Source organism: Durotheca rogersii (genome assembly GCF_024521655.1).
Source record: "Durotheca rogersii strain YMJ 92031201 chromosome Unknown GGS23scaffold_29, whole genome shotgun sequence".
Lineage (NCBI taxonomy): Eukaryota > Fungi > Ascomycota > Sordariomycetes > Xylariales > Xylariaceae > Durotheca > Durotheca rogersii.
This window is the reverse complement of record NW_026251260.1, coordinates 280,261-306,669: the sequence shown is the minus strand read 5'-3', so window position 1 is coordinate 306,669 and position 26,409 is coordinate 280,261. Positions and strand designations below refer to the sequence as shown.

General features: G+C 58.2%; 8 protein-coding genes across 8 annotated transcripts; 2 read left to right on the top strand and 6 right to left on the bottom strand.

Moving 5' to 3' along the window:
- Window positions 1-73: 73 nt before the first annotated feature.
- GGS23DRAFT_269070 (DUF636 domain protein) lies at window positions 74-1,297 on the bottom strand. Its single transcript, XM_051512427.1, has 3 exons — window positions 964-1,297; window positions 583-791; window positions 74-440 (listed from the first exon to the last, which is right to left on the bottom strand). The coding sequence occupies exons 1-3, from the start codon at window positions 1,079-1,081 to the stop codon at window positions 360-362; spliced, it is 408 nt and encodes a 135-aa protein (XP_051368471.1). The 5' UTR covers window positions 1,082-1,297; the 3' UTR covers window positions 74-359.
- Window positions 1,298-2,919: 1,622 nt separating this feature from the next.
- Window positions 2,920-5,550, bottom strand: GGS23DRAFT_607345 (uncharacterized protein; the record flags this gene model as incomplete). Its single annotated transcript, XM_051520037.1, has 3 exons — window positions 2,920-4,233; window positions 4,292-4,788; window positions 5,466-5,550. The coding sequence occupies 3 exons, from the start codon at window positions 5,548-5,550 to the stop codon at window positions 2,920-2,922; spliced, it is 1,896 nt and encodes a 631-aa protein (XP_051368470.1).
- A 252-nt stretch (window positions 5,551-5,802) lies between these two features.
- On the top strand, window positions 5,803-6,587 carry GGS23DRAFT_600138 (multi protein-bridging factor 1; the record flags this gene model as incomplete). Its single annotated transcript, XM_051519021.1, has 2 exons — window positions 5,803-5,961; window positions 6,279-6,587. The coding sequence occupies 2 exons, from the start codon at window positions 5,803-5,805 to the stop codon at window positions 6,585-6,587; spliced, it is 468 nt and encodes a 155-aa protein (XP_051368469.1).
- Window positions 6,588-6,759: 172 nt separating this feature from the next.
- On the bottom strand, window positions 6,760-9,611 carry GGS23DRAFT_614788 (uncharacterized protein). The gene has a single exon (XM_051520677.1). The coding sequence runs from the start codon at window positions 9,271-9,273 to the stop codon at window positions 7,429-7,431; it is 1,845 nt and encodes a 614-aa protein (XP_051368468.1). The 5' UTR covers window positions 9,274-9,611; the 3' UTR covers window positions 6,760-7,428.
- Window positions 9,612-9,902: 291 nt separating this feature from the next.
- On the bottom strand, window positions 9,903-10,562 carry GGS23DRAFT_269014 (uncharacterized protein). Its single transcript, XM_051512425.1, has one exon. The coding sequence runs from the start codon at window positions 10,313-10,315 to the stop codon at window positions 9,953-9,955; it is 363 nt and encodes a 120-aa protein (XP_051368467.1). The 5' UTR covers window positions 10,316-10,562; the 3' UTR covers window positions 9,903-9,952.
- Window positions 10,563-10,887: 325 nt separating this feature from the next.
- GGS23DRAFT_269027 (uncharacterized protein) lies at window positions 10,888-11,976 on the bottom strand. The gene is made up of 3 exons (XM_051512426.1): window positions 11,545-11,976; window positions 11,055-11,190; window positions 10,888-10,971 (listed from the first exon to the last, which is right to left on the bottom strand). The coding sequence occupies exons 1-3, from the start codon at window positions 11,898-11,900 to the stop codon at window positions 10,948-10,950; spliced, it is 516 nt and encodes a 171-aa protein (XP_051368466.1). The 5' UTR covers window positions 11,901-11,976; the 3' UTR covers window positions 10,888-10,947.
- Window positions 11,977-23,934: 11,958 nt separating this feature from the next.
- GGS23DRAFT_268953 (uncharacterized protein) lies at window positions 23,935-24,736 on the bottom strand. The gene has a single exon (XM_051512424.1). It carries the CDS (start codon window positions 24,625-24,627, stop codon window positions 24,112-24,114), a length of 516 nt encoding a protein of 171 aa, XP_051368465.1. The 5' UTR covers window positions 24,628-24,736; the 3' UTR covers window positions 23,935-24,111.
- A 771-nt stretch (window positions 24,737-25,507) lies between these two features.
- GGS23DRAFT_268945 (uncharacterized protein) lies at window positions 25,508-26,261 on the top strand. Its single transcript, XM_051512423.1, has one exon. The coding sequence runs from the start codon at window positions 25,698-25,700 to the stop codon at window positions 26,226-26,228; it is 531 nt and encodes a 176-aa protein (XP_051368464.1). The 5' UTR covers window positions 25,508-25,697; the 3' UTR covers window positions 26,229-26,261.
- The last annotated feature ends 148 nt before the right edge of the window (window positions 26,262-26,409 follow it).

The window sequence follows — 26,409 nt, the reverse complement described above, 5'->3', positions numbered from 1 at the left end:
TTTCTACGGGGCCCGGCGTGGTAGCCGATGCCCAGACACATTATACCTGCACGCCTACGCCTACACCTGTCTGCGCCGAGGAAGCCGACGTACCCTGACATTTTTACCTAGGTACGTTTCCCGAGCGTGAGGGAAAAGGGCGGAGGTTGGGGAGAGCGTGTCTACGTGTGAGAGACGCTCGCGTTCGCATGCGGTTACGCAACATGTCGACTTAACCTAGCGGCGACTGTACTCAGAATTGTACCGATTTAGTATTGCCTCTTAAGATGGCTATTTAAGTTTGGATGTCCTCCATCCCCCGCAATCGCCGTATCTCTGCCGTCCACGGCGACGTGGTGTCAAAATATCTATGCGTGCCTCTACTCGGGCATGTGCTGGAAGGGCTTGGCGAGGTGCTCGGAGCAGAAGGGCAGCTTGCTGACAGTCCAGATCTCGGTGTCCTGCGTGTGCGTCCTTCGTCAGCCCGGTCGCTCGTTCTCGACGGGACAGTTTTAGAATTAAAAAAATCCACTCTTTCCATCCTTTTCCCCAGGGCGAGGTGCGCGAGAGATAGGGAGAGAAAAAAAAAAAGAGAACACTCACAGGCTTCAGCGCCTTCTTGTCCGCCTCGCTGAGGGTCCCGCCCTTGAGGGCGATGATCGGCGGCGCCGCCTCCGGGTCGTGCGCGATCGGGGACCCACACTCGGGGCAGAAGATGCGATGGACCGGCTGGCCCGACGACCCCGCCTTCGCGTAGCTCTTGGTCGTACCCGTGATCGTCAGCTTATCCTTGGGGACGACGACGACGAGCGCTACGGTTGATTCGCCTGTTAGAAAGTGGACGCCTCGTAGACGGGGTGAGTGGCGAGGCCATGTCTGGCCTCGGATGGGACGGATTGGATAGAACGGGTTCATGGCATGAAAAAGTGGATGGGCGATGACGTTGACGAGTAAGTGTATCTAGGCGTTAGGTTAGGGACTCACAGTAAGTAGAGCCCGACTGGCGTTGGCAATCGTCGCAGTGGTCGTAGCCCACGACGAGCGGGTCGGCGTCGACGGTGTATTTGACAGCGCCGCAGAGGCAATGACCTGAGAGACCCATTGTGGCTGCGATTGCGTATGGCCGGTCTTGTTCTTGTTTTTCTTCTCGATCTTTGCTGGTATTTCTCTTCTGATGGCGTACAATTCGGCTCGGCTGCGTTACGCTTCTCAAGCCGGCGGCGGTTGTCTACGATGGGAGGAAAATCATGGACTCGTCGAGCTGGGTGAGAGGGGTGCCTCTTATATATACCTAGACAGAGGTATCTCCAGGACGGGGCGATCAAGGACGGCTAGGGAGGCCATGGTATCGATGGGAGGTATCCGTGTGATGCTCCTATGACATAGCCTAGCAGATCGGAATCGAGGGAGGTAGGAAGTCGGCTTATGCCTCCACCCCCTCCCTCACACACCCCGTTATTCCTAAGTAGATAGTCTCGCATTATCTTACTCTGCCTCTCCTAGTATCACCTCTTGGGTGCGGAATAGATAGGATGGCGCTTGGATGCAGCCAGCCTTCCACCCCCTTTACGGCCAACCGCGTGGAAGAAGAGCTCACGTACGTACGGATCCTGTAGGAACGCAGTTATTTCCCTCCGTTTTCTTCTTGTTTCGGCCGTCGTCTAGGGCGGTAGAGCTCTCTCCTCTCGACGGCGGGGTCGACAGCTCCAGCAAGGGGTCCCCGTTGCCGCCCCCTTGGCGGGGTAAGCATGCACCGTCCCTTGTCCATCGTCCATGTCCCCATATGCCATGTCTCACGCTGCTATTAGCTTACATCCAGAATGGAGCCTGTAGCACGAAAACGAGCATGTGTCTTCCGTTTTACTCTACTCGATTCGAGTTCGGCGTAGTTTCTCTCGCCTGTGATTTGCTTCTGATCGACCTACCTACGTCCTGCATAGTTTGGTTACCGGCCGCATCGCCACTTGCCCTACCTCCGTGACGGACGCGAGGACGATAAGAGGAACTGGCGGTGTCTGCGAGCCACTGAGAGCGGCTTTCGTTGTCCAGTCGAGTCGCTTGGGTCTCAGAGATCGTCGCATGCAGCCTCGGCCGAACGAGCAAGTGGGACACCAGAAAGATCAGTGTACCTAGACCAGAATCAGACTGATCCCGCATCCATTCGAGCGCCATCGCGGACAAGCCAGCCTACTTTGTCGTGGCTCGTTCGACGGAAGTGAGACACCAGAAAGAGGGTGATCTCCCCCGGCTCTCCGCAGGTATTTGTCAAAGATCCTAGTCCCAGCTCCGCTCCGCTCATCTAGGAGGGGGCTGAAGCCACCAAACCTCATCGTGGGGCGAGCCCCGAATGGACTGGTTGATCTTCTGAGGCCTATGTAGATGCCCGTGCTTAGTGGTTCTTGGTATTTGGAATTCGTCCCTCTGAGGCGCACCGCAGCGTGTAACTAGTCGCCTCCGGCGTCTGCGCGCCTGGATCTACCGTGACAAATCCTCCGGGGCCTTTCCACCGTTCCCGCGCTCCACGCTGCCAATCTCCGTGCACCTACAAGGCCGCGCCCCTGATTCGCGGCGGAATCTACCGCATCTTTCATGCCATTTTTACCTATGCCAACGCAAATCATGTCTGGCGCCGCCGAACCGAGCCTCGCCTTATCGCAACCTGTCCTAGGTCCCCGTGTCGTCTGTCTGCATCACACCGAAGTTTCGACTTCATGCCCGCAAGGCTGGTGTGACTAGCGCCCGCATACGACGTCGAATCTCGGACGGATGGACCCGAGGGCAGCATGACAAATTCATCTCGGACCTCGAGCTAAAGGACTCGCCCCCGACTGGCATAGCTGCGAGCCAAGTTTACCCAGGAATAGCTTTTTTTATACCGTCGTGGGATCGGCTAATATGGGAGGAAGCGGGTTCATGGGGACGAGGCCCGTCTTCTCATTTCTAACCCTTGCGCGTGATAAATACATCGACGTGCTCAGGGGGCACCGCGACGCAGGCTACCAATAACCTGATGATCCAGTGTCCGAGTTGGAGTAAACCAACACTGCCCATGGCAATCCTATCGGCGATGAACAACATCAGCACCGAATTCCTGTACACTTGTCTCGACCCACTATCCTCCTGAGCTAAGACATAGCCGTCCATGGCTGAGAGTCGAAATCCTCTTATGTCTTGTTGGGGGGCGGCACTGCCGCCGAGTTGGCTCGATGTCAAAGGCCGCTCGATGCGCTCGGGTCTCCGCCGCAACTTTTTAATGGCCGTGAAACAGCCGTATTCGAGATAGTTAGCAGTTTGGAGTGGTGGCGGCACATCTTTTTTGATAAACAACTTTGGGAGCAGATCCGGCTTCGATACCCAAATTGTGTTGTTTTCGTTTAGCTCACTGAAGATGGCCTCAAAATCGTGGGCGTAGTGTACGAATCTCGAGTAGAAAGCCGGCGTCAGTACTTTAAACTCCATCTCATCAGCCGAACTTCGATCGGTCGTTGGTTCCATAGTCTCCGGTAGAGCGTCGGCGATACCGCTAGGCACATATCTCACCACGAGTGGAGTGGGCGATTGTTGGACGAGATGCTTCAGATACCTTCTAAACAGCGGCTCTAGCCGACACTCGACAGCATCGGCATGTCGGCCGATGGATGTCCTCAGGGGTTCCGGTCGGTACCAAACGTGGAGTTTCCGCCGAAAGAATAAGAGAGCTGCCTCCTTTACGATACGGGGAAAGGTGACGAGACCGACCCACCACCAGCGAGCTAAGAATATAGACCTCTGAAGGAATGTCATTGCTGCCGGGTCGATCGCATCTCCTTCCGAGAAGATGCGGGCCACCAGCTTGGCGTGGTTCTTGGAAGAAATCAGATTTATTGTGTTATCTATCGGTCCTCTCCCTTTCCGCTTTTCGAGCAGAGGGTCATGCGCTGTAAGCGAGTAGGTACCTTTCCTAGAATTAAAGGGGGATACGTGGAAGTCCTTGGGCCAAGTCCCTCTCAGCGGCTTGGCGTTTGAGCCATCGGGTTGATGCGCGTATTCTGCTGGTTCGATCTCAGGTGGGCCTATAGATTCCGGCGCATCGTCGTGAACACTTAAGAAGTACATTCGTCTCTCGTCGAAGGTGTTGTTGACCTCAAGGACGATTGCCGCCAGAGATTTCTCAGCGGAGTACAGATACCAAAAAGAGACAGGGTTGAAATGGTAACCCAAAAACTTAGCCGCCGTCACCAGGTAGGCGTGCGGGTAACGAGAGGGATCGATACCCTGCGCCGGTTAGCTCTAGTATCTTCGCAGGTAGGGATCTAGGGGGCCATCGACACACCTGGGATTCGAGATAGGCATGCAATTTTCCCCTTAAACCGAGGTGGCCGCTGCCTCTTTCGAGATAGTCGGCGGCATCCACATGGTACCAGCCGTCGACGGCGAATGGGTTCCTGCCACTCGATACCATGCCGCCCGAGACCCCGGTCCAGCCGACAGGGATGCCGACGAGGAGATACGAATAGGCAAAAGAGTGCTTCTCGGGGAAGAGGCGAGCGTGGGTGGTTCGGCACGGGAATAGCAAAGGCTTGCCCAGCCCTCTCCACGGAGAGGGGGGCTCCACCGACGCCGACCGGCTATGAAATTGGACACGGTATCGGAGATAGGTGACGGCAATCGTGAGGACCAGCGCAGCTTGCAAAAAGGCGTCGGAATAGTTGTCCTCGAGGAAGTTGAGGACGAGTGGCGCTCTCGTGCAGAGGAAGACGGTAGCAAGGAGTACTAGATCGCCAAGGCTTCCGAAGAGGAGGTAGTAGCAAAGCGCGGGCGCTCGCAGGACTGCGGCATAGAGGAACGCCCCCAGGGAAACGTCCATCCTATCAATGGCTAGTGGCGGCGGTAAGCCGACACTCGAGGCTGTGGGAGCGGTGCTGCCACCCGTCTTCAGCTTGTTGGAGGTGCGGTCAACATCCCCCAAGGGTTCGTGACATCAGCGGGAGGTGTTCATGCGGGAGGCGTAGTGCCGACGCAGCTGTCCGGAGAGCGACGAAGTGGTTGTCTAGGTATGAATGCGAACTAGGAGGAGAGATGAAGGAAGGGAGGTGATATGCCTAGAGGTAGTAGGTAGGTAGGCAGGCCGGTAGGTAGGTAAATGACAATGGAGAGGACAGGTTGCCGAGCCACAACGGGTATGAGTGCACCAGCCACAGCACAGCGACCCGCTCGCCAAATCAAAGTCGAAGCTTTCCAAGTCCCACCAAAACAGCAGGGCTCGCCTTGGCGTCCCATCGCAGGATGTTGTGGGCGACGGCGTCGCCGCGCCAGTTGGTAGGTACCTAGTACAGGATCACGGTGCTATTTAGCCGCGGGCTCACCTCGTACCTGTACCTCGTCTGCATTTTATTTCATTACCTGGCCGTACAGGTACTTATTGGAAATAGGTATTTCCCGTTCGCCGGTTGAGTCAGCGGCGCCGGTCACCGCCCGGGATGCCTCCCTCGCCCCCCAGTTCTCACCCTTCACCCTCATTCCTTCGTCTTCCACAGCCCCAAAAAGCGTCGAAGGGTTTATCTGCATCAGCCAGCCCCTACTCATATACATATATCCCGTCCTGTCCCGTCCACCCTCGCGGCATTGGCACAGCACACGACCATTTTCGCACCTTCAACCTCGACCTGTTGTCCTTTTCACCACACGCACAACCTGTCCACCAGACAAGAAACGACACAACACCACAGCAGAGCACAGCACAGCAGAGCACAGCACAGCAAGCGCCCATCTGCCACCTTTTCCATACGGACGTCCCCGTACCACGCAGCCACTCCCCGCAAGAGGCCAGCCATCACCATCACCATGTCTGACGACTGGAACTCGGTCACTAAGATCGGCAGCAAAGTCCGCGGCGGTGCCTCGGACCGAGAGACGGTGGTTCGAGGCAAGTCGGCCCTCAACGCCGCCATGCGCTCCGGCGGCCCCATCACCACAGAGAAGAAGTTCGCCACCGGTAACTCTGTAAGTTTCATTCCCTCCCGTTGCTATTGCCGTTGTCGTTGCCCATCGCCCCCGTCCCCGTCGCTGCATCATCCATCCTGTCGAGAGATTGTAATAATCCCTCGTCACTACCTTCGCCCGCCCCACACTCGCACAGCATCACACCAAACACAAAATACATACACCAGACGCGTGTGAAAATCGGGCCTACGCCCGCAGCCCATGCGCCAAAGCATATGAGACGCACACCTACAACAACCATAGGCACACGCTCGTACGGGGCATTACCACCACCGCACGTCTTCCCCGTTCTCCAACTAACCGCCCCCAAACCACAGGTCGGCAAGGGACCCGAGGGCCAGCGCCTCACCAAGGTCGACCGCAGCGACGACATCATCAAGCCGAACACGGTGGGCAAGGAGGTGGGCGACGCCATCAGCCAGGCGCGGCAGCGGGCCGAGCCCAAGATGACGCAGAAGGACCTGGCCACCAAGTGCAACACGACGCCGGGCATCGTAGCCGACTTCGAGCGCGGCACCGCCACCCCCGACCAGAAGGTCCTCTCCGCCATGGAGCGCGTCCTCAACGTCAAGCTCCGCGGCGCCGGCATCGGCGAGCCCAAGTTCAAGCCCAAGGACAAGAAATAGACGTGAGCGGGAGCCGGCCGGGAAGGAGAGAGGGGGAGATAGGAAAGCACAAGCTAGCTACGAGCTTCTAGGGGCGACCGGATGGGAACATACAAACGGACGAAGGCGGTGGGGCGGGTTTCGATACCGTGGACGATAACATACATTCATAGACCGTGCATTATATAGACAGATGGGGCAACGCGTGACAAGAACCGTGAAGTAAAGCGGATGGGGAAAAGCTGTACGATGAAGTGTACCGGAGGGGCCGGGGGAGCACGTGTCTTGGTTCCTGGATCCCCGTCCTTCCCCGGCCTGCTCCCGCCGCGAAGACGGGGCGTCGGCGGGACTTGGTCCGCTCGCATGTACAGTCTCTTGCATGGAGAAGACGGGAGGACGGCGAGCAATAGACTACAGAGGCACACCTCGTCGGCAAGTCTGGTTTGATGTTTGATATTTCGAGTTTCATTACTTGCGGTGGTTACACCTAGATACGCCCGCAGCCTCCGCGGAAATGGACAGAACGCACGCGCGCTCGCTATGCCGACTGGTACGCCCTCCCACCCAATCCAACACGATAATACAAGAACCATTCATACCCCGACGCCGCAAGGCCATGCGACGCGATGCCATGCCATGCAATGCAAAATACAGCCACGCAGCAGTGTAACAACACCTCCCCCGCCGACGCCCTCTCCGCGCATTATACAATCTCTTCGTCTTCTTCCTTCTTGTTCACGTTCCTCTCCCTTCTTATTCTTCTTTCTCTGCCTCCTCCCTACTCCTAATCCTTATCCCTATTCCCCTTCCTTTCCTTTCCTTTCCTTTCCCCACCGAATTCCTCCTCTCCTTCTTCTTCTTCTCACCTCCCCTCCCTCTGCAACCGCGCCAACAACCCCTCGACCCGCTCGCGCAGCTCCCGCGCGCCGACCTCGGCCGCGGGGTCGAGCACGACGGCCTCGGGGCGGCCGGGCAGGCGCACGACGCGGACCCAGGCGGGCGCGACCTCGGCGGCGAGGAGCCGCACGCACGCCGCCGCGTCGTCGCGCGCCAGCCCGGCCCCCCCCGGCGCCGAGTCCCGCAGCCGCTGCACCACCGCCGCCATCGCGAACCCGGACCCCTCCGCCCGCCCCAGCATCCCCAGCACCGCCCCCACCGCCGGCGCCCGCTGCAGCGCCGCCCGCCGCGCCGCCTGCGCCGCCGTCAGCTGTCCCGCGCCCGCGCCCGCCGCTTTCTGCTGGGCCTTCGCGCGGAGCCGGTCGAGAAGGCTGAGCTTCGGCTGCGGCTGCTGCTGCGGTTCTTGCTTCTGCTCCTTCTCTTCCTGCTGCTGCTGCGGCGGCTCCGGTCCCGGGCCCTGTCCTAGCTTTCTCTCCCGCGCTCCTCCCGTCGGCGGCCGCAGCTTCGCCGCGCGCTTGGCCTCGAGCCCGCCGCGCAGCGCGTCGAGGCGGCGGCGCCCGGCGTCGAGCACCGGGGCGGCCTTGGCGACGGATTCGCAGATTGTGACGGGCGCGCGTGGCAGCGCCGCGAGGAACGCGCGGGCGTCGCCTTCCTCGTCCTCGTCCTCGTCCCGCTCGCCCGCCTCCTCCGCGCACCAGCGCGACCAGCGCGCGCGCACCTCGGCCGCGAACGCGGCCTTGAGCTCAGCCTCGCGCAGCGGCGGACGCGGCACCGCCCTCGCCGCCGCGCCATCCTCCGCCGCGGCGCGGATCTCGAGGCACACCTTGCCGGGGCCGTAGTCGACGAGCTCGAGGAGCGGCGGCGCGGCGGTGGTGTCGGCGGCGAGCAGCACGCCGAGGCAGGCGCGCACGTCGTCGGCGGAGACGGCGCGGCGGCCCCACGCGCGCGCGGCGTCGGCGCGCAGCGCGCGCAGGTCGGCGGGCGCGCCGGCGCCCGCGTGCGCCGCGTGCAGCGACAGCGTGCGCAGCAGCGCCGCGTGCAGGTCGACGAGCGCGGCGACGGCCGGCGGGAGCGCGCGAGCGCGCGAGCGCGCCCCGCCCGAGTCGGCGTCCGAGACGGGCGTGTCCGGCGTCGTCGGCGGCGGCGCGCACGAGTCGCCCGAGAAGGATGACAATGACGACGAGAAGCGCGTGCTAGCCGGCGACGACTCCAGGCGCAGTTTCTTGAAGAGCAGCGCGCTCGCGTCGTCCGACTCTGAGGCGATGCTGGCTGAAGGGGTCGGGCTGCGGGCTCGCTTCCTCGGCGGTACGCTGATGGTGGTGGTGGGAATGGCAGCTAGGGGGGCGACATGGCGTGGTTTCTTCGGGGGGCGGCCGCGGCCGCGCTTGGCCGGTTGTGATGGTAGTTGTAGTGGCGCGGTTGTTGGTGCGCGTAGGGCGGGAGCCGCAGCAGCAGTAGCAGTCCTCTTAGGCGTCCCCTCGTCGGCCGAGAGCGAGTCTTCGACCTCGCTCGGCCGCGTCGCCGCCTTACGCTTCCGCGAGGCGGGCGTGATGGGTTCGAGCGCGGCGGTAGCGCTGGTCTTTCTCCGCGTAGAAGTTCTAGTAGTAGTAGTAGCAGCAGGTGTGGCGGGTGTGGGAGAACTAGAAGCAGGGTCCTGCTTCTTACTGTCGGTCCTCGCGGTAGTGGTTTTCGACACGCGGGCGAAGCTGCTGATGCTCGCCGACGCGTGCTGCGGCTGGGGAGCGGCGGCCTTGGATCTAGCAGACGCCTTCCGACGTTGCTGCTGTCTCGCAACAGGGGAAGAAGCCATGGCGTGGACTGGTTTTGATTCACTTTTCTTTCCGTCCTCTCTGGGCGGAAAGAGCAAGTTGAGATGATGAGGCACAATCAGACGCGGGAAAGGTCGAGACAACTCTGGCTAGGCCCGGATATTCGTGACAACGAGAAAGAAACTACAATGGCGGGATTGGTATGCTAACACGTTCGACTTGTCGATGGATCGAATGTCTCTCTGTTCAGTCGGTGAAGAAAGATTGTTTTCGGGGAATGCAAACGAGGCACGGTTCGCAGTAGGTACATATGGGTCTGTAAAATTGAAACCGGCCCTGGGGCGCGCGGGCCCACGCCGACGCGTACATAACAAATACACGGCGGGTATGAAAAGGGGAAAGACGCGAAACCCCCACGGACCAAGACGCGTCGCGCGGCAGATCGCGTAAATAGGTGGGGCGCGTCTAGCGTTGCCACTCGCAGGTACGTACCTGACACCTGACACCTCTGTACTCAGTACCTCTCATAGAGATCCACGTACCTTTTATTTGCCTCCCCTCCGGGTGGCGGCCCTGTTCGAGCAGCCGAGGTTCGTCTTGTGTGCTTCTCGTCTATCGATAAACAAATACATCGGCACTGCTCGCCTCTTCTCCCTCTCATCCTCGCTTCCGATCAACTCGTATCGTCCTTCTGCTTCGTTGATTGACTGATTGATTCCCTTACCATAGGTAACAACGTGTTATAACTATCCGTACATACACGCCGGTCCTCCCAGCAAAGCAACCTACCCAAGATATTATGAGTACTGCGTAGCAACTCCACCGAGGACTGCAACTGAGCATCGTCCCTCCGTAGTTGCGTTTGCAGCATTTAGCAATCAAAACCCATCCTACAAACGCAACAACTCGTTTCTCTCTCCAAGCCCGCATGGCTTTTCTGCATGGCTTTTCTCGCCTTTTGCTTGACTGCGTCATATATAACCACGGCGCTACCAAATCCAGGCACCAAACCATGCCAGAGGGCGACAAACTCTTGACACACAACCGGGAAATACCCAGCACGACGAGGAAGAGACGAGACATTTGCTACAGCTCGTTGCGGAAAAAAAATTTATGGGGTATGCGTATGATCAACTATCGCACCTAGTAATACCATCGAACAAACAGACCAGGGTCAAACAAGACCAGAGCGGCGTGCTGTGTGGGAGTAGCACCACGACCCGAGGGAGCATAACTGGTAAATTGGTTACCAAATGAGAGACGCCCCCGGCCTGACCCTACTTTTTCCCCTCCAATAAGATGGATGCCGTAAACAGCCACCTCGTCGACTTTTGTGTAGACCCATTATTCCCTTGTGCCAGAGTATTTCGCATCCATAAACTCCCAAGTCAGACCCCCCGCTACCCGTACACAGACATGCAGACACACAAAGACAACGCAATGCAAAAGCACCCATTCGTAAGATGCGACGGGGAAGGGGGCAACCTCAACGACGCAGTGTTCGTTGCCAGTGATCCGGATGAAAGCTCACCGGGCTCGGCGGCGGGGGCGCGGGCACGTCCCAGTCTCGCTCCTGGATGGAGCGGACGGGCGTAGTCTGCACGCCGTCCTGCAAGGAGAGCGTGGCGTTCAGACTAGCGAACAGGTCCGTAGAAGAGGTGGAGCGCATGCCCTTGTTGCGCGGTGGTGTGACCGGGATAGGGGCGGCGATTTGGCTAGGCATGTTGAAGGTGTGTCCTCTACGACCAGACGTTAGCAGTGCACCTCGACAGGCAGACACCAAGTTGTCGTGGTTAGATAGGTGGAAGGGGGGCGTACTTGCGACTAGGTAGGTTGCTTGACTATTTCTTGCGTATGGGTAGTCTAGAGACCAACGATGGAGATGTCGTCGGCAGTAAGGCACTCTAGAGAGAAACCGAAGAACAGATGTATGAGCCGAGATACTGCTTGACGAGCCTCTTTAAGTATGTTAGGAACTCGATCAGACGACCTGGCGGTAGTTCGCGAGGCTGATGACGCCCTGGTGGAGAGAGACTGTGGGAGAGGAGAGGTGGGAGAGGTGGAAGCAGGTTTGTCGAAGGCCAGCAAGACAGATAAAGAAGAGATACTGGGGAACAGGTCCCTTGGGGTATGTCAAGGTAGGGTTATGTAGGCGTCTGGGGGAGAAGGGGAAGTTGTGGATTCACACAAGATCCGGGTGGCAGGAGCAGGTAGAAATAGAAATCGGGGAAGGTGTATTAAGTTGGAAGAGCTCAGGCAGGCAGGATGTAAGTGGGTAGGTACCTAAGGTACCTAGGTAGGTAGCTACGTACCCGTTAGGCCGGGGAAGGAAGGGGAGCGACGGGGAGGGGCGGAAGGGGGTGAAGAAGCAAATGTACCCACAAGTACCTTGGCAGGTCACTCGAAGTACCTTCATACAAGAATGGAGAATGGGAGAGGGTGCCGCAGCAAGCAACTGCCCAGAAATAAGAACGCGGGAGAGGTGGAAGGAAGAAGGCATGGAAGGCGTGGAAAAGTGTGCCACCACCGATGCGTCATGGATATATGTGGGCAGGAGGCAAGAAGCGCCAGAGACATGTGTGGGAAGGCTTGCAGAAAAGGCGGTGGGTATGCGGGTGTAAGTCACACACCAACAGCGCAGACGGCCGGGACGCAACGCCGGTTGCATGTAAGGCACATCGCCGACAGGTAAGTCCAGGTAGGAGGTAAGGTAGGACGTAGACGTCGACAGGGCAGACGTCGGCAGAGTATGAATATCGGTAGGATATGGGCAGTATACGGGGATGGGGAGAGCGCAGACATAGGTACATAGGAAACTATCCAACTTACCTCCTTCAAGGCGTAATCCCCGGTCGTATGCCGTCTCTCTCGATCTCACAGCCCACAGTAGCAGTACTAGATACTAGGGTCTGCAGCGTCTGTGGTGTTGACTCCACGGAGATAGGAGGGAGAGGAGAGATGGGGAGGGGGGGGGAGACTCTTAGCAAAGCTGATGGCGGCGAGGGGGGAGAGTGAGAGGCGAATGGGCGAGAGAGAGAGAGAGAGAGAGAGAGAGAGAGAGCAGCCGGTGCTCCCGTCCGTCCTGCTGGAGATGTCAGATCCCGAAACCAGATAATCGACCGCCGGTGGATGGGCGTAAAAAAAAGGAGGGGGTCCGGCTGGGCAGGCTCAAGGTTGTAAGTTGCTGAAGGTTGTAAGTTGTTGCTGAAGTATGCAAGTCGGTCACAGCCAAGGGTCGACGAAGGAGAGAGGAAGATGGAGAGAAGGTGAGAAGAAGAAGGAGAGACAGAGACGGTTATTATTCAAGAGGCCGGGTTCAGGTTAGACGTCTCACCCCGACCATATGCTTAGGACATGCGTTGACGTGGATATATTGACGTTGCTGGCGGATATGTGTGTGTGCTTGTGCGTGTGTGCTGGGTGGAAAGGGGGTGATGTGTAGGCGCAACGTATGGGGAGCGCGTGTATGCGGGTGTATTTATGGACACATTCCGTGCGTGTCTGGTCTGTGCATGTGTGTGCAACTCTCCAGTCGTCGACTCTCGCGTGGGATGTGTGGATGTCAGTCAGTGTTCAGTGTGTGCGGGAATGAAGGGAGGTCCGTAGGCAGATACAGCAGCAACGTAATTTGTCCCATCGATTACGCCGCAGTGACCGTGTATTTACTGGCAAGGCGGCAACGGACGGAGAGGAGAGCGAGAAGATTGAAAAGGGAAAAAAAAAAATAACCCTCCCCCAAAAAGAGGAGAAACCGACGGGAGGCAAACGGCTGCGAATGGTTTTTTTATTATGGGCAATGAAATGTCTGATAAGTCGTGAATACCGGGGGAACAGTCGAGAACACAAACACGCAGCTATGGGCATGTTCTGACCCCAGATTCAGTCATTCCGGGGACCCGTCACCCCAGGCCCGTTCGATGAGACATATGTTGGGTACACCCAGCCAACCCGAAAGGACATTTCAAGGCTCACGTCTCGTCGGACAGGACAGGACAGGACAGGGTAGGACGGGCCTACACGACCGGATACACCACCACCACCACCACCACCACCACTACCACAGCGTGCTACAGACGTGCGACTTGGACAGACATATATCTCTACAGGTACCTACCTACCTAGGTAGGTACATACCTAGCCCCTATAGGGGTGTTAGGTGCTCACATCAGGACCTACAGCCACCGCGGCCGGAGGGGAATTGGCCGTGTGCACTTACCAGATTGGGCAACACGCTCTCGATAGGTCCCTGAGCCAAGGCGGGTATCTCTTATAGGAGGCCGACGTGAATCCACCAGGCCGTCAACACCATCTCCTCTCAACCCGTCCCATCTCAACCCATCCCCTCCCATCCGTTATTATTATCATTATTATTATTATTATTATTATTATTATTACATTACATTACGCACACACCCGCGCCGCACCCAGGCCATGTAAGTATGTGGACGTAGGCGCAGCCGTCCCCCCACGATACGTGCGAAACGGCAATTGGAAGCAATGTACAAAGCCTACATACATGTTAGCATTCCCGGGGACGATGGAGACCGGAGGGGCCCAGGGGGGTGGCCATCGGTAGGTACCACCTACGTATAGGATGAATCACAGAGGTGGGTGCATCGCGGTTTTGTGGTGGCACGTATCGAACCGCCCATCAATGCGAAGTATCTGCCTTACCCCCTCGAGGGCGATATCTTACGAGGCAGATAATGCCAGGTTCCAGAGGTGAGGCGCCTTAGGTGCCTACCTCTGTTTCGACGAGCGTAGCTTCGGTATATCAAGCCGGTGAATTTGTGAGGCACACATATAATTATCAGCTAACATGGGTGTCAGGTACTGTACCTACCGACCAATTCAATGTAACCTACCTACAGGTAGGTACCTAGGTAGTTCCACGCATGCACCATTACAGGTAAGTCAGGTAGGAGGTACCTCTAACCTGGGTATGGAGCCAGGTAGGTACCCAGGTACCTCATTCGACACCTACCGCTCCCGGATTCACCATCCATCCGTCACCTATAGACGGGCATGCGTGTCTAGTATCCGTCCGCCCAACGGTCCCAACATAAACATAATCGTCTACAGCTGTGGCTGGCCGGAGGCGGGTTCGGTCGAACCTGAGGGTCGATTCTCGTCGGCATTTAGGGGGAGAAGGGAGAGAGATGAACCGGCGGGAAAGGGAGTTACCTAACTCGAATGGGAATGGACGGTCGGGACATTGGCTAAGCCTTATTTATCCTTACGCCTCCCATCCGGGGGGACCTTGACCGGGGGGGGGGCCAGCCATTGGAACGGCGACGAGGAGAAACCCAGCCGGCATCCAGGTTCCTCCCAGAAACCATGCTGTGCTATATCGCCATACCCACGAGCACCTAGGTACCTAACCTTGCGCGGCACGGGGTATGTGTCAATATAGGTATGTAGGCGGCCCAAGGGACGCAAGTACGAGGTGCAAGTAGATAGGTAGGTAGGTTAGGTAGGTAGGTACCTAAGGTGGGTAGCAGGTACCCAAGAGGGCCTTTTCACCCTTATTACGTGGCGACAATCTATAGTAAGACTCCTACGGCGAGCTCTTGTGGTCGCTCGAGGTAAGCGTCCCTTCGGAGTATTGCGATGTGAGAGCTAAATGCAGACACACAACATTCCACAGGCCAACTCTATCCGGTGCTAGGCCCGGGCATTATGAATCGTTTAGGGACCGAGGGAGGGGACCGGATCCATCAGGATCGCCTCGGGGGTTTGGCGGAGTCGCCATCTCGCATCAGACAGAGAAAGAATATTGAAGAAAAGCCACCTGGGCTTGGGGGCTGTTGTTACGTGCTAGCATCTCGCTGGTGCTACACACCGAGTCTTCGGCCTACGGGCAAGCCCACGGCCAGGGCCTGAATACGGAAGCTGCCTAGCCCAGGGCTGAGACGAGAATGGGGACGGGAAAAAAAAGAAGAAGAAGAAGAAGAGAGAGGGAAGAAAACAAAGTGCCGTCGGGCCTTATTTCGTACACGTGTACCGAGTCATCTATATGTATAAGCGAATCTTCCTGCTTGGTTTCGCCCCCCTGCATTTTTTTTTTCTCTTTTTTTTTTCTTTTTGCTATTATAGCATACCAAGAATCCGCGAACACTCGTTACTGGCAAATAACCCGCAGGTGCATCGCGTCACGTTTCCGGCCGGTTGGGTGTGTCCGACGTCGTGTGCTGCGACGGTCGACCAACGTAGGCGGTAAGGGACGCAGCGCAGCAACGACGGCGTCGGGAGGAGAAAAGATGACTCGACGTATTGGTGCGCACGCTATGCGAAGCAGAGGCGGGCGGCATAAGCGACGGCTGCGCGGTGGCCATCGACGAGACGCTTCGTGCCTGGCCGGTGTAAATGCGTCGACATTCTGGTGCGGTTGAACAACTGAAATCCCGATTCGCAAGTTTCAAGGGCGAGCGAGAGGAGGGCGCTGGACGGGGTGCGAGATGATAGCTGACCAGCCAATCTGGGCCGGGAAGAGACCCCGCTCGGGTTGCTGGGAAATTTGCATCGCGCCTCACATTGATGAGCGACTCTTTACCTGGACAGGCTCGAGGGAAAAGGGGGCGCGCAGAGAGAGAGCACAAGGTATATGTTCCCCCCGGCCTGGCGTCGATTGGACGTTGCCGACTTCCCCGGGGCTGTCGCGCGTACGCACATACGTTACATACGTGCGTATATATACGTACATACATACATACATACATACATACATACATACATGAGTGGGGTGGGGTGTGGGGTAGAAGAAGGGCAAGCGGTGGGATGGAAGCTCGACAGAAGAAGCCAAGCCAACCAGCCAGCCAGCCATCGAGCCAAGAGTGAGTGTCCCCATTCGGCGCCCGGGAAGGGGGGGGGGGGGGGGCGTGGGATTGAGAAACAGCCCATGGCTAAAGGCAACCTTCGGGTGGCAACCTCGCCTCGGGCACGTAACCTAGGTACCTGTAGTACACGTAGGTACCTACATATGTACCTGTTTAAGTACCTAAGGCAGAGGTCGGCATGCATCTGAGGCGGCCGTGCTGAACATAGGCTACCGGCCTCAGGTACCTAGGTGCCGTGTCGACTTATGCAAAGGCTTGGGGGTGGTCGTAGGGGGATTATGGGGTTGATCCTGGGGGAGGGGGTGCGTATAAAAGCCATGTGGAAGGCAAGGACCCATCAAAGGTACATACATTAGGTACCGTAGGTACCTAGCTTGACTTGCATGACATTAGGTTAGTAGGTAGGTACCTAACTTGACTTTTACGACATTAGGGCGTTAAGGTAGGGACCTCTGAGTAAAGATTCCTAAGGTCAGTAGGTAGGTAAGTACCTTAGGTAGGTACCTACCTGGCAGCCTGGACATGGGCGACATGTTCCACGCCAAGGCCTCCCACTTTGTCGCCCCAGCTGCCGCGAGCACTGGATTTATCGGTAGACACCACTCTCTGCCTCAACTTCTCTGGCCCTTCCCACTACGTGCCTACGATGCATTAGTAACTACTACTACTACCTGCCCACGATGGTAACATGGATGGATATACCTGCGTGCCGTTCTCTTCCCGACCGGACGCTGCCTTAGGTACCTCTAGCTACCTAGGTAGGTAGGTACCTCCTATACATATAGATGGACCATCGCCCAGATGTACGTACCTCCCACTGCTGCTGCTGCTGCCGCTGCCGCCGCTCGAGGTGCTCCTCCTCCCTGCGGTCCTCCTAACTCACATCTCACGGAGGAAGTAGGTACCCTACATACATGCGTGCGTGTGCATGCATAGACGATGTATCACAGGTAGGTCTTCTCCCGCCTGTCGCTTTCCCGTCACCGCAGCTCTTTTTTTCCTCTTCTCCCCCCCCCCCTCCTTTCTCTTCCCAATCAATTCCCGTGCTCCCAATAACCTTACCCATCCCGGGTGTCGATCAGGAGTTTTCCCGCGAGCAAGCAGGCGACGTAGCCACCAATCTCCCCTTCACCCTACCACCCACCGTATTGGCGAAAATCTTGGATTAATATCGTCCGCGAGAGGGAAGGGAAAAAGCTCGCGAGCGCTAGCGAGGGAGAGCCAGAGGCACAGGCCCCCTCCTCGCCCGCCGCGACGAGACTCAACCGGCGTGCCACGCTCGCTCGCGATATCGAGAACAAGAGTTGCAACGGCGAATAGTAAGCTCGGCCGTTCTCGTCTTCGCTCCCCCGCCGATGCAGGAGTGGATGATCGCTCCCTACGGAGGGAAGAAGACGACTGTGAACATGATGTGATCCGAGGCCGAGGAAACACTCTGCAGTCAGTGCCCAGATGGGCTAGCACCGGTACCTGCAAGAAGAAAAAAAATCCCCCCCGGTCGGCCAGGTTGGCAATCGCTTGTTCGATATTCCGGATGCCAGGCTGGCCCGGTGAGAGCGTCGAGGGAGCGTCGAGGGCTTACTAGTCTACGGCGATCTCACAAATCACAGCGGCCCGTTGCCTAGGACTAGCTTACCTACAGTACCTGCCTACATACATACATACACACACACACCGCCCGCTGATGCGACACGTTGGCTGAGTCTCATCGTCATCTCTCTTCCCGCGCCTTCTGGGCTCTGACCGGGCTCGCTGCGGAGTGTCTTATTCTTAGCTCCCGCCTCCCGCCTCTGCCATGCATCTTAATGCGCTATACCATACCGTGGCCCCAATCTGACAAAGCTTACAGCGGCATCTATCCCAAACCGACTGGCTTGCCCTTCCAGCGTCTCCTCCCTCTCGCGTCCAGGGTCAACCCATGGAACGGGCATGATCCCTGGGTCGCGTACGGGGTGGTGCTTAGCCATGCCGGACTTTGACAAGTCGACAAAGTCCTATCTGTTTTTCCGGCCTTCTGCCTCTCCGCACCGGGTTGCCTGTTCTTGTGGTGCCCCGGGGAGGAGGAGGAGGAGGGGAGGGGAGAGGGGGCGGGTATTGCTCGTCCGAGATGATCTCCCAGGTGCGATGCCGAAAGCTCGGATGTGGCTCGTCTTAACAGTTTGGGACAGCGCACCACGTCAACCCGGAGTCGTAGGTAACAGTATGCATCGTCGGAGGGCTATCGCTACGGAACCACGGCAAACACCTCTAGTAGAGGTTTTACCAGGCGCCCTCACGTCGTCGCAGACGACTAATCTCCGTGTCTCCTGGCCCGAAACTGGGGGCTCGCACGAAGTGCCTCCCCAGACGCAGTCGTCCCTCTATTGGCTATTCCCGGAGACGGAGGTGCGTTGAGTTGTCAAGGCCGCAGCGCCGAGCCCCTTGTCGCTCTGTGCCGTAGCCGTGGAGGTGCCACTGGCGACGGGTCTCCTGCGCCCTCCGTGGCGAGATGGCTGGCTGGATCCGCGATCGAGCTAGCCCCGTCGAGAATCAGGTCATCTTCTGCCGAGCGCCGACCACGGCTGGGTAATTCGACGTGCTGTGGTGTCCACGATGGCTGTGAGTCGCCCACATTGGATTAGACCCGTCGCTGCAGCCTGGTCTTTTGGACCGGCATAGTTCCTTGCCCCATATTCGGTCAAACTCCAAAGTGGCGATTTGGTAGCGCACGACGGGGACCGCGAACAGAGGTGCTCGCCTCCAATTCGACAGCTCCCGGGAGCGCAATCGAGATCAAGAGACCCTTGTCCGAGCCGACCCCAAGATATGGGGGATCTCTACGGTCCCGTGGGGTACGGTTCCACGCGCAGCATGCAGCACACGTACTCCTTTTTTTCTTTCTTTCTTACCTACATACGTACGTCTGCTCCCTGCCTCTCTCTCCAACCGGGTTGCACGGATTTTCTGCACAGCACAAGCCGCCGCCCCCCATCTATAGTGTATGTCTGTAGGAGGTAGAGACACGGACCCTCCACGTCTACGCATACCTGACTAGGACACGCATTCGCCCCAGAGAGCTTCCCACGAGAGAGAGAGAGAGAGAGAGAGAGGGCCATCCGCTTATAGGAGAATTACAAGAAGCCGAACAGCCTTGGCAGAGGCGGTTTTTGGTTTGGTACCCCGGAGTTCTTTGCCCTTCATGACCCTACTTGCATGCATGCAGAGACGTAGATGCATAATCCAATAGACATGTCTGTCTTCCCAAGCAGGTATTGGTCCGCGTTCTAGGTTACCATGTAAAGCTTGTTGTCGCCGTCGTAACGGAAGCGGTTCGCGCTGCTACGCACGCCTGTCGGCCTGCATAAACGTAGGCTCTTCGCCTCGGAAGAGACGGATTGAGGGGAGCTGAGGGGGGTATATACCCGTCTATTGGACGGAGAGTAGACCCCTTTTTTTTTTCTTACGTGCGTGCGCGTGTGTTGTTTTCCCCGGAGGCGTCATTTAGCGAGCCGAGAAGGTAGCAGCAGCGGTCGACTCCGACCGGGGGAGCGTCTGGGGGAGGGGGTTGACCGGGGTAGGTTAACGGGGAGAGGAGAGGAGAGGGATGGAGGCAGGGACTCGGTTGTGGGGACAACGATGCTCGGTCGTAGAGATCCACACGCCTTGGACCCCTATTCTGTCCGTCTTGCCCATCCATCCATCTATTTCCGGAAACGGAGACGCGCGCAGGGAGCTGGGGTGCTGGCTCGCTAGATGGGTGGGTAGGTGGGTAGACGGGCGGAGGTTCGGCGAGTGGGATAGAGGGTAGAGGACGGAGGAGGAAGAAGGGAGAGGGGAGGTATAGGACAGGACGGGATAGAGCAGAGAGGCAGTTTTACCATGTGAGGGGGGTGTGTACCTTGGCGATCATGGTTATCCATGTGAAGGCGTATAGGCGTAGGCGTAGGTTGGAGGTGTAGGTTGGAGGTAGCGAGGCAGCAGCTGCCCCGGTGGCCGGCGGCGGCGTGTGCAGGCCCGGAGGTTGGCGGCGGGCATGTGGGCAAGATGGGGCGTCGAAAGCCAGTTCGGCACCTGGCTGAGGGGGGAGAGAGAAAGGGGGGGGAAGGGGGGGCGGAGGGAAGTAAGGAGAAGTGCGAGGGGGGGACGAAAAGGGTGTAAAGATGAAGGAAGAGGATAAAGGGGGGAGGAAGGGCGACTTGGTCGCCGGGCCCGGTCGAGCCGCGCTGCTACTGACTCCCGTCTAGCCACCCCCTCCTAACTTATTCCCACTGCAGGGAATCCATCGCGGCAGGTATGGCCGCAACGAAGAACATCCCCCGCTGCCACGCAGGCGCGGCAATGGATGGATCGGGGATAGGGGAGAGGAGGAGGAGGTGCTGAGCAGACGTCGAGGCAGAGCCGCCCTGCTTCCGTATTCAAGGCCGCTCTCCCCCCCCTCGCAAGATATACCTACCCTTAGCTCCCCAGGGGGTATGAGAACCGCACAGGGTAAGCCCAACGGCGGGCCCGTTTCATGCTGGCCGGTTGCGCTCCGTGGCCCGCGCTGCTGCGTTGCTCGCGTGTATATGCATACGCATATACTTTTCGCTTGACTGCAGCAATAGCGGCAGTCGACCATCCACTTAGCCCAGGGAGGCGAGGAGGGGAGAGGGACGCGCGGTGTCGAAGGAAAGGAGACCAATATGCTCGCCCTCCCTGCGCCCGTCTCGTCCGTCGGACAGCCCCGTGGCGCGAGGCCCGGCGGGCCGACGACGGGGTTTGCGCCAGGTACCTCGGGACGGGAGCCGCTGCGGCGCGAATGCTCGATAGAGGACCGGCCGGGACGTAGCCGGGGAAGGGGGGGTGGGTGGGGACAGCAGCGCAGTTCGCTTCTCCGCGCGAGTCGGGCGGGACGCGCGTTGCGGCACGTCGCGGTCCGGCGGACGAGGCCGAGCTGCGGCGCGAGCTGCGAAGAGAGAGAGAGGAAGAGAGAGAGAGGGGGGTGTACCGTACGGGCCAAAAGAGAGGAAAGCAGCTCCAGTCCCAGCGCGTCGTCTCGGCGATCTGTCGTTTCGAGACCGATCCGTCCGCGCCTCGCGGGGGCCTCCGGGCCGGCGCCGGCTCGAGAGGCACGCCTGCGGCCCCGTGCCCCGTATACGGAGCGTGCGAGAGTTTCAGACCTCGGCCGCCGGTCTGGGAATCCGTTTTGTTTCAGCTAACGCGCGCGCCGGGCTCCCGAGGACCCTCACCGCACATCAACCGCCCCCTTCCCCTCCAGTCCCCTCCAGTCCCGAACACCCCCCCCCCCTCCACTGCCGCTCCGTGCCCAGCGGCCTGTGCGGCTAGCGAGATAGGACAGCCCCGTTCCCAGGGGGGCGGGGGCGGAGGGGGGCAAGCAACCGGCTAGCGAGACCGACCTCGTCTCTGAGAGAGAAAGAGAGAAGGGCGCGGTCGAGATGCGAGGGACCATCCGGGAGCAGCGGCACCGGGGGGGGGGGGAGCGAGGCGGAAGATAGGTACTTACTCCGCCGCCTGCGTCAGGGCCCGGACTGTCTATCCGCTGGGCGTGACTGGGCGTCGTGCTCGGCCGGGACGCGGGGGAGATAGGGGGGGAGACGCGATGGAGAAGGGGAGGCGGAAGTAAGGAGAGAGGGAAGGAGGGAGGCGAGAGGAAGCGAGTGCTGCGAGCCGCAACCCGGCGTGCGTGGGTGCGTGCTCGCGGGGCCTCCCTCTGCGCGTGCGCTTGGTGTCTGCGTCTGCGTGTCCGTTTCCATCAGAGCATAGATAGACATGAATATATTTTGATACTATGTATACGCACGGGCGAGAAGAGGCGGGGGTGCGTACGCGTGTGTGTTTACCGCTATAGCTAGACATACCCACACACACCCGACCCCTTACAGCCTATCTATCCATCTACCACCCGCCAGGCACACAAGCGGCGCGCGCGTATCTTTTACACCTTCTATCTATCTATCTATCTGGCCGGGCGTATGGCCGAGACGGCGGGCCGGCGGAGCTTAGACGTCGGCACATGTGCGGCGGCCGGCATGGCGAGATAGCACGCTCCGCTATTGTCTGTGCCGCGGGTATAGTGTATTAATGGTAATGAAGGCTGGCGCCGACACGAAGCGGGATGCCGTATATCGGGGACTAGGCGGGGGAGATAGGCATTATATTATCGCGTGTTTCCCCGACTTCCTTTCCCCGGGCCTACGCGTCTGGATGTCTGTCACCTGTATCAACGCCCTAGGATATGTGGCTCTAACCGAGACACGGTTCCGGAACGAGGGTTAGGATGTGTGTTATGTGCGAGGGGAGGGGCGATAGGGAGGGAGGGATATGGTATGGGCGAATCGTATGAGCACATCGACTACTTGCAGTCAAGACGGGGCCGCGAGTATATATACTAGAACATTTGCCTACCTACCTGCCCGTGGCCTGAGTTTACTCGTTTCCTCTTACCTATAGCCCTGCTGCCTTAGTTCTCGCTTCCATTGGTCTCTTAACTTCCAACCCGAGTTTTCGGGGCTCAAGTCTTACGTATTACTGAGAAGGCCTTCTCGCGAATGCTCTTTAGGTCCTTCGCTCTACCACTCGACATGGACATGTGCCGCCAATTATTCGTTTCATCGTAGGTGGGCGTTGGGCGTTGGACGCGTTGATATACATCCGTGGGAGAAACGCCGGCATTGCAAAAGCCTCCCTCCCCTACGACGCCGGACGAGCGCGCCCGGATACGATCATGTCCGGTGGCGATCGAGGTCGGCGGGATATCGGAGCAGCCCCAAGTGTCACCAGCTTGCTCACCCGCCCGCCATCCAACTTCTTACTGGATGCTTTTACTAACTTGTCAACTGTCGTCCTACGACCGTCCAAGGGATGGCGACGACATACGGCCCCCGCACTCGGAGATCGACTTACCACCAGTGCTGCCGAGGTTACTCACCGTTCCTACCCTCCCCCCCACCCTCTCCTTTCCATAGATAACAAAGTGGCGATGCCTTCTCTCTTTCCGAGAAAATATTATTATTGCCCCCCCTCGCCTATTGAAGATGGTCCGGTAGGCATAATAAGACCGGCAACCTCGAGCTAGGTGGAAAGCAGTAAGATCCTCGACGTTACCATGGGTGTGCTATCCGACGTGGGAACCTAATCGTTGTCGCCGTCTCGAGTTTCTGGCGATGAGGTGGATGTGTCCATACCATTACCAAGTAGTATCGGGCTTGCCCGCGGGTTGCCGATAGGAGATTGGCGGCGAGGTAGTTAACAGAACCCGGACAGTAGTGGATCACCTGGCGGAGATGCGGGAGGGGACAATCGAGATCCGCCCATATACGGGGGGCTAAGAGGTATGAGATTAAGACACACAGGAGTAACGTCCATCGGGGTTGGAGAGACTGCGGGGAAAAAACGTAGGTGGGCCAATGGCCGCTGCCATCCCGTGTGTGAGACCCTGCCGAGTCACCAGGAAAATCTCCGTCGCCTAGATAGGAGAGTTTAAAGCAATACGACGGGACAGAAAGAGGCCTTGGCGGGTTCTGCGATGCATGGAGTTCTGTCGGAGCACTGCTGCTCCACACGTAGAGGGCGTCTACGTGTGAGTGTACGAGGAGACGCTGGTGTGTGACTTTTAGGTATGTCCAAGTAAGCGGAAACGTGACCCTCGCCAGTCACGGGCAATATCGGATGCGGCGAATGAGGGAACGGGCCTGGGGTCGTCGGTCCCATACCTCTCCAATTGCGTATATCCTGCGTAGCGGCGCGCGAGGCGTCCGTCGCGATATCGTAATAGGGATAGATGGAAAGGCCGTGAGCCTAGATGCGGCGCCGCTCGCCTGACTCGGTGTGGGGGTGAAGCGATGCTGGCGAGAAGGGGCTACGCTACGACTAGGAGAAAGCTAAGAGAGTACGATTAAGCTTTGTCTAGCAACACGAGGCTCGCGACGCAACTGATTGGCCGGGCCTGCTCTAACCTGGGCGGACAACACGCATCGGTGTCAATATCCGATAGGGATGGGATCCTACCGCAGTAGCTTTACCCGGAGGTGAGTGCCGACGGGGCCGGTGGCCTGTAGTGCGACGCTAATGTACCCAGACGTCGCTATGCGACGGCTTAAATGCTACGGTAGCGGAGAGGCGAAGAAGGGGATGAGGCGAGCTGTCGGCAGCGAGCAGAGCGCGTTTACAGAGAGAGGGAGAGAGATGTGCATTGTATTGTCGGTGTGCCAGTGTTGTCGACGAGATAAAGGGTCGCGTCGTGTTGCTGAGGATGCCATCTTGCCGTGCCCGTTTCGACCATCGACCGCAGATGCCGGTCCGGCGGCGACGCTGACGAGAGCGGCACAGGCTAGGGCTCATTGGCGGGAGTAGCACTGTGGCCTTCACACCCGGTGATGCCATTGGGCATGGTGGTTGGTGTGTCAGCGCCTGGATGTTGTGCTGATCCGTGCAGATGCGGGCGATAAGGTCGAGGGAGAAACGCGAGGATAAAGAAACAAGGCGACATTCCAACCCCTCGCAGGGTGACACCAGGTGACATACCACCTGAGAATAGGCGACAAGCCAGGAATTGGGCTGATGCCGTAACGCTTGCGTCATCACAGAGATGCCGGAATCTGGGCATCACAAAAAAGAAAGGGGGGGCGAGGGTGAGGGTGAGGACTGAGATCTATCTCACTGCATTGCGGCGGGTTCTGACCAGGATGGCGCTACGGAGAAGGGGGAAGAATGTATGCGTGTATACATACTCATACTGAGAGGAGTGGGGAGGAGGGGCGGGAGGAGCAGGAGGGCGCAGAGGCGCTTGTCAAAGAGACTAGAGGGCTGGCTGGCCTGTTCGTGTTCTGACGGCTTTCGGATAAGACGTTAGGTCGGCGAGGCCGTCTTCGTAATGTGTGATGGGGTTATGCGAGACGGAGGCAGGGAGGGAGACGGCGCGGCGGAGAGCAGAGAGAGCGGGAGGGAGATATGTGAGGTAGGGAGAGCAAGAGAGAGAGAGAGAGAGAGGGAGGGAAGAGGGTGAGGGTGAGATGGGACACGACACTGTCTGGTGGCCACTGTCTGGTGGCGGACTGACTGGCACTTGGGGCGGTACTTCTTTGGGGTGGTGCTTGGGGAGTGACGTAGCTGATTGCGAATTGTCCATCTCCCTCTATCTAGGTATTCACTCTCTCTCCGTCTAGGTATTCTCTCTCTATCCCTCTCCCCTCGTTCGTCTCCCCGATCAACCTTTCGCTCGGCGCGCGCTGGATGACAAGCGGCGTCCGTCACTTGCCTCGCCGGCCCTCGCTGCCTGAAGGTTATAACCTACGGGTAGGGTAGGTTCCGTATATGCAGCGCCGGTCTTCTGCCCTGTTGCTGGTTCGCGCTGCCCTGACGAATTCCTGGAAGGAGACCAGCCACGAGAGGACGGGGTTCCTTTAGGTATCTCCATACCTGTTGAAACCTTGGACGTAGGCGCATACCATACCTATGTATATGCGTACGTATATGTACATACGGACTACGTTCTCATACAGGTCCGTCGCAAGCCATCCATCCGTCTGCGAGGCCCATTTTTGACGCCGTGGACCTTGAATAGGTAGCTTGGCCTGCTACACGTAGGACCTCCAACCAGGCAGAGATTTGCTTCCCTCCGTCCTGTCCCCAGCGGAAGTCGACCAACCAAAATGCCATGCCCTCCCTTTCCCCTACGCACATTCTCCCACACACGCGCGCACAAATGCCCACGCATACCTACCACAATATCTATACTCATATACGTACACATACGCACATACGCGCACACAGATGCACGCGCACACGCACATACCGGAAGGGGACGTCGAACCAGATGGCCGTGGAATCCAGAATGGTTTAAGGATTGGTCTTCCTCTGCCGGTCATAGGTCGGTTGTTGCGGTGCGACCGCCCTCATTCGAGACCTACATGCATTTACACGTCGAATCGAATGAGCGGCCGGGCGAAGAGAAGGAGAAAGAAGGGGAAATCCCTCCCCGGCTCCCCTGCTCTCTTCGTGACTCAGCAATTATGACACACACACACACACAATACACACACACACACACACACACACACACACACACACAATACACACACATATACATACGCATAATATATACACGCACGCACACATATTTTTCTGCTCGTTCCTCTCTTCTTCCTCTCCTCCGTCCAGCCCCTCTCCGTCCGTCTACGTAGTGTACGTGGGTACATACACGTACGACGGGACAGCATATCTATATTGGGTAGTAAATTTTTTCTCCCTCTAGTTTCCGTCTTCAAACAGCATCCACCCTCGCGTGCAGAATTTTAATTTGTCAGACGCGCCAGGGCCTGACGTTGGTCCCGTCTGCCCAGACGAAGAACCTTGAGACCGGGG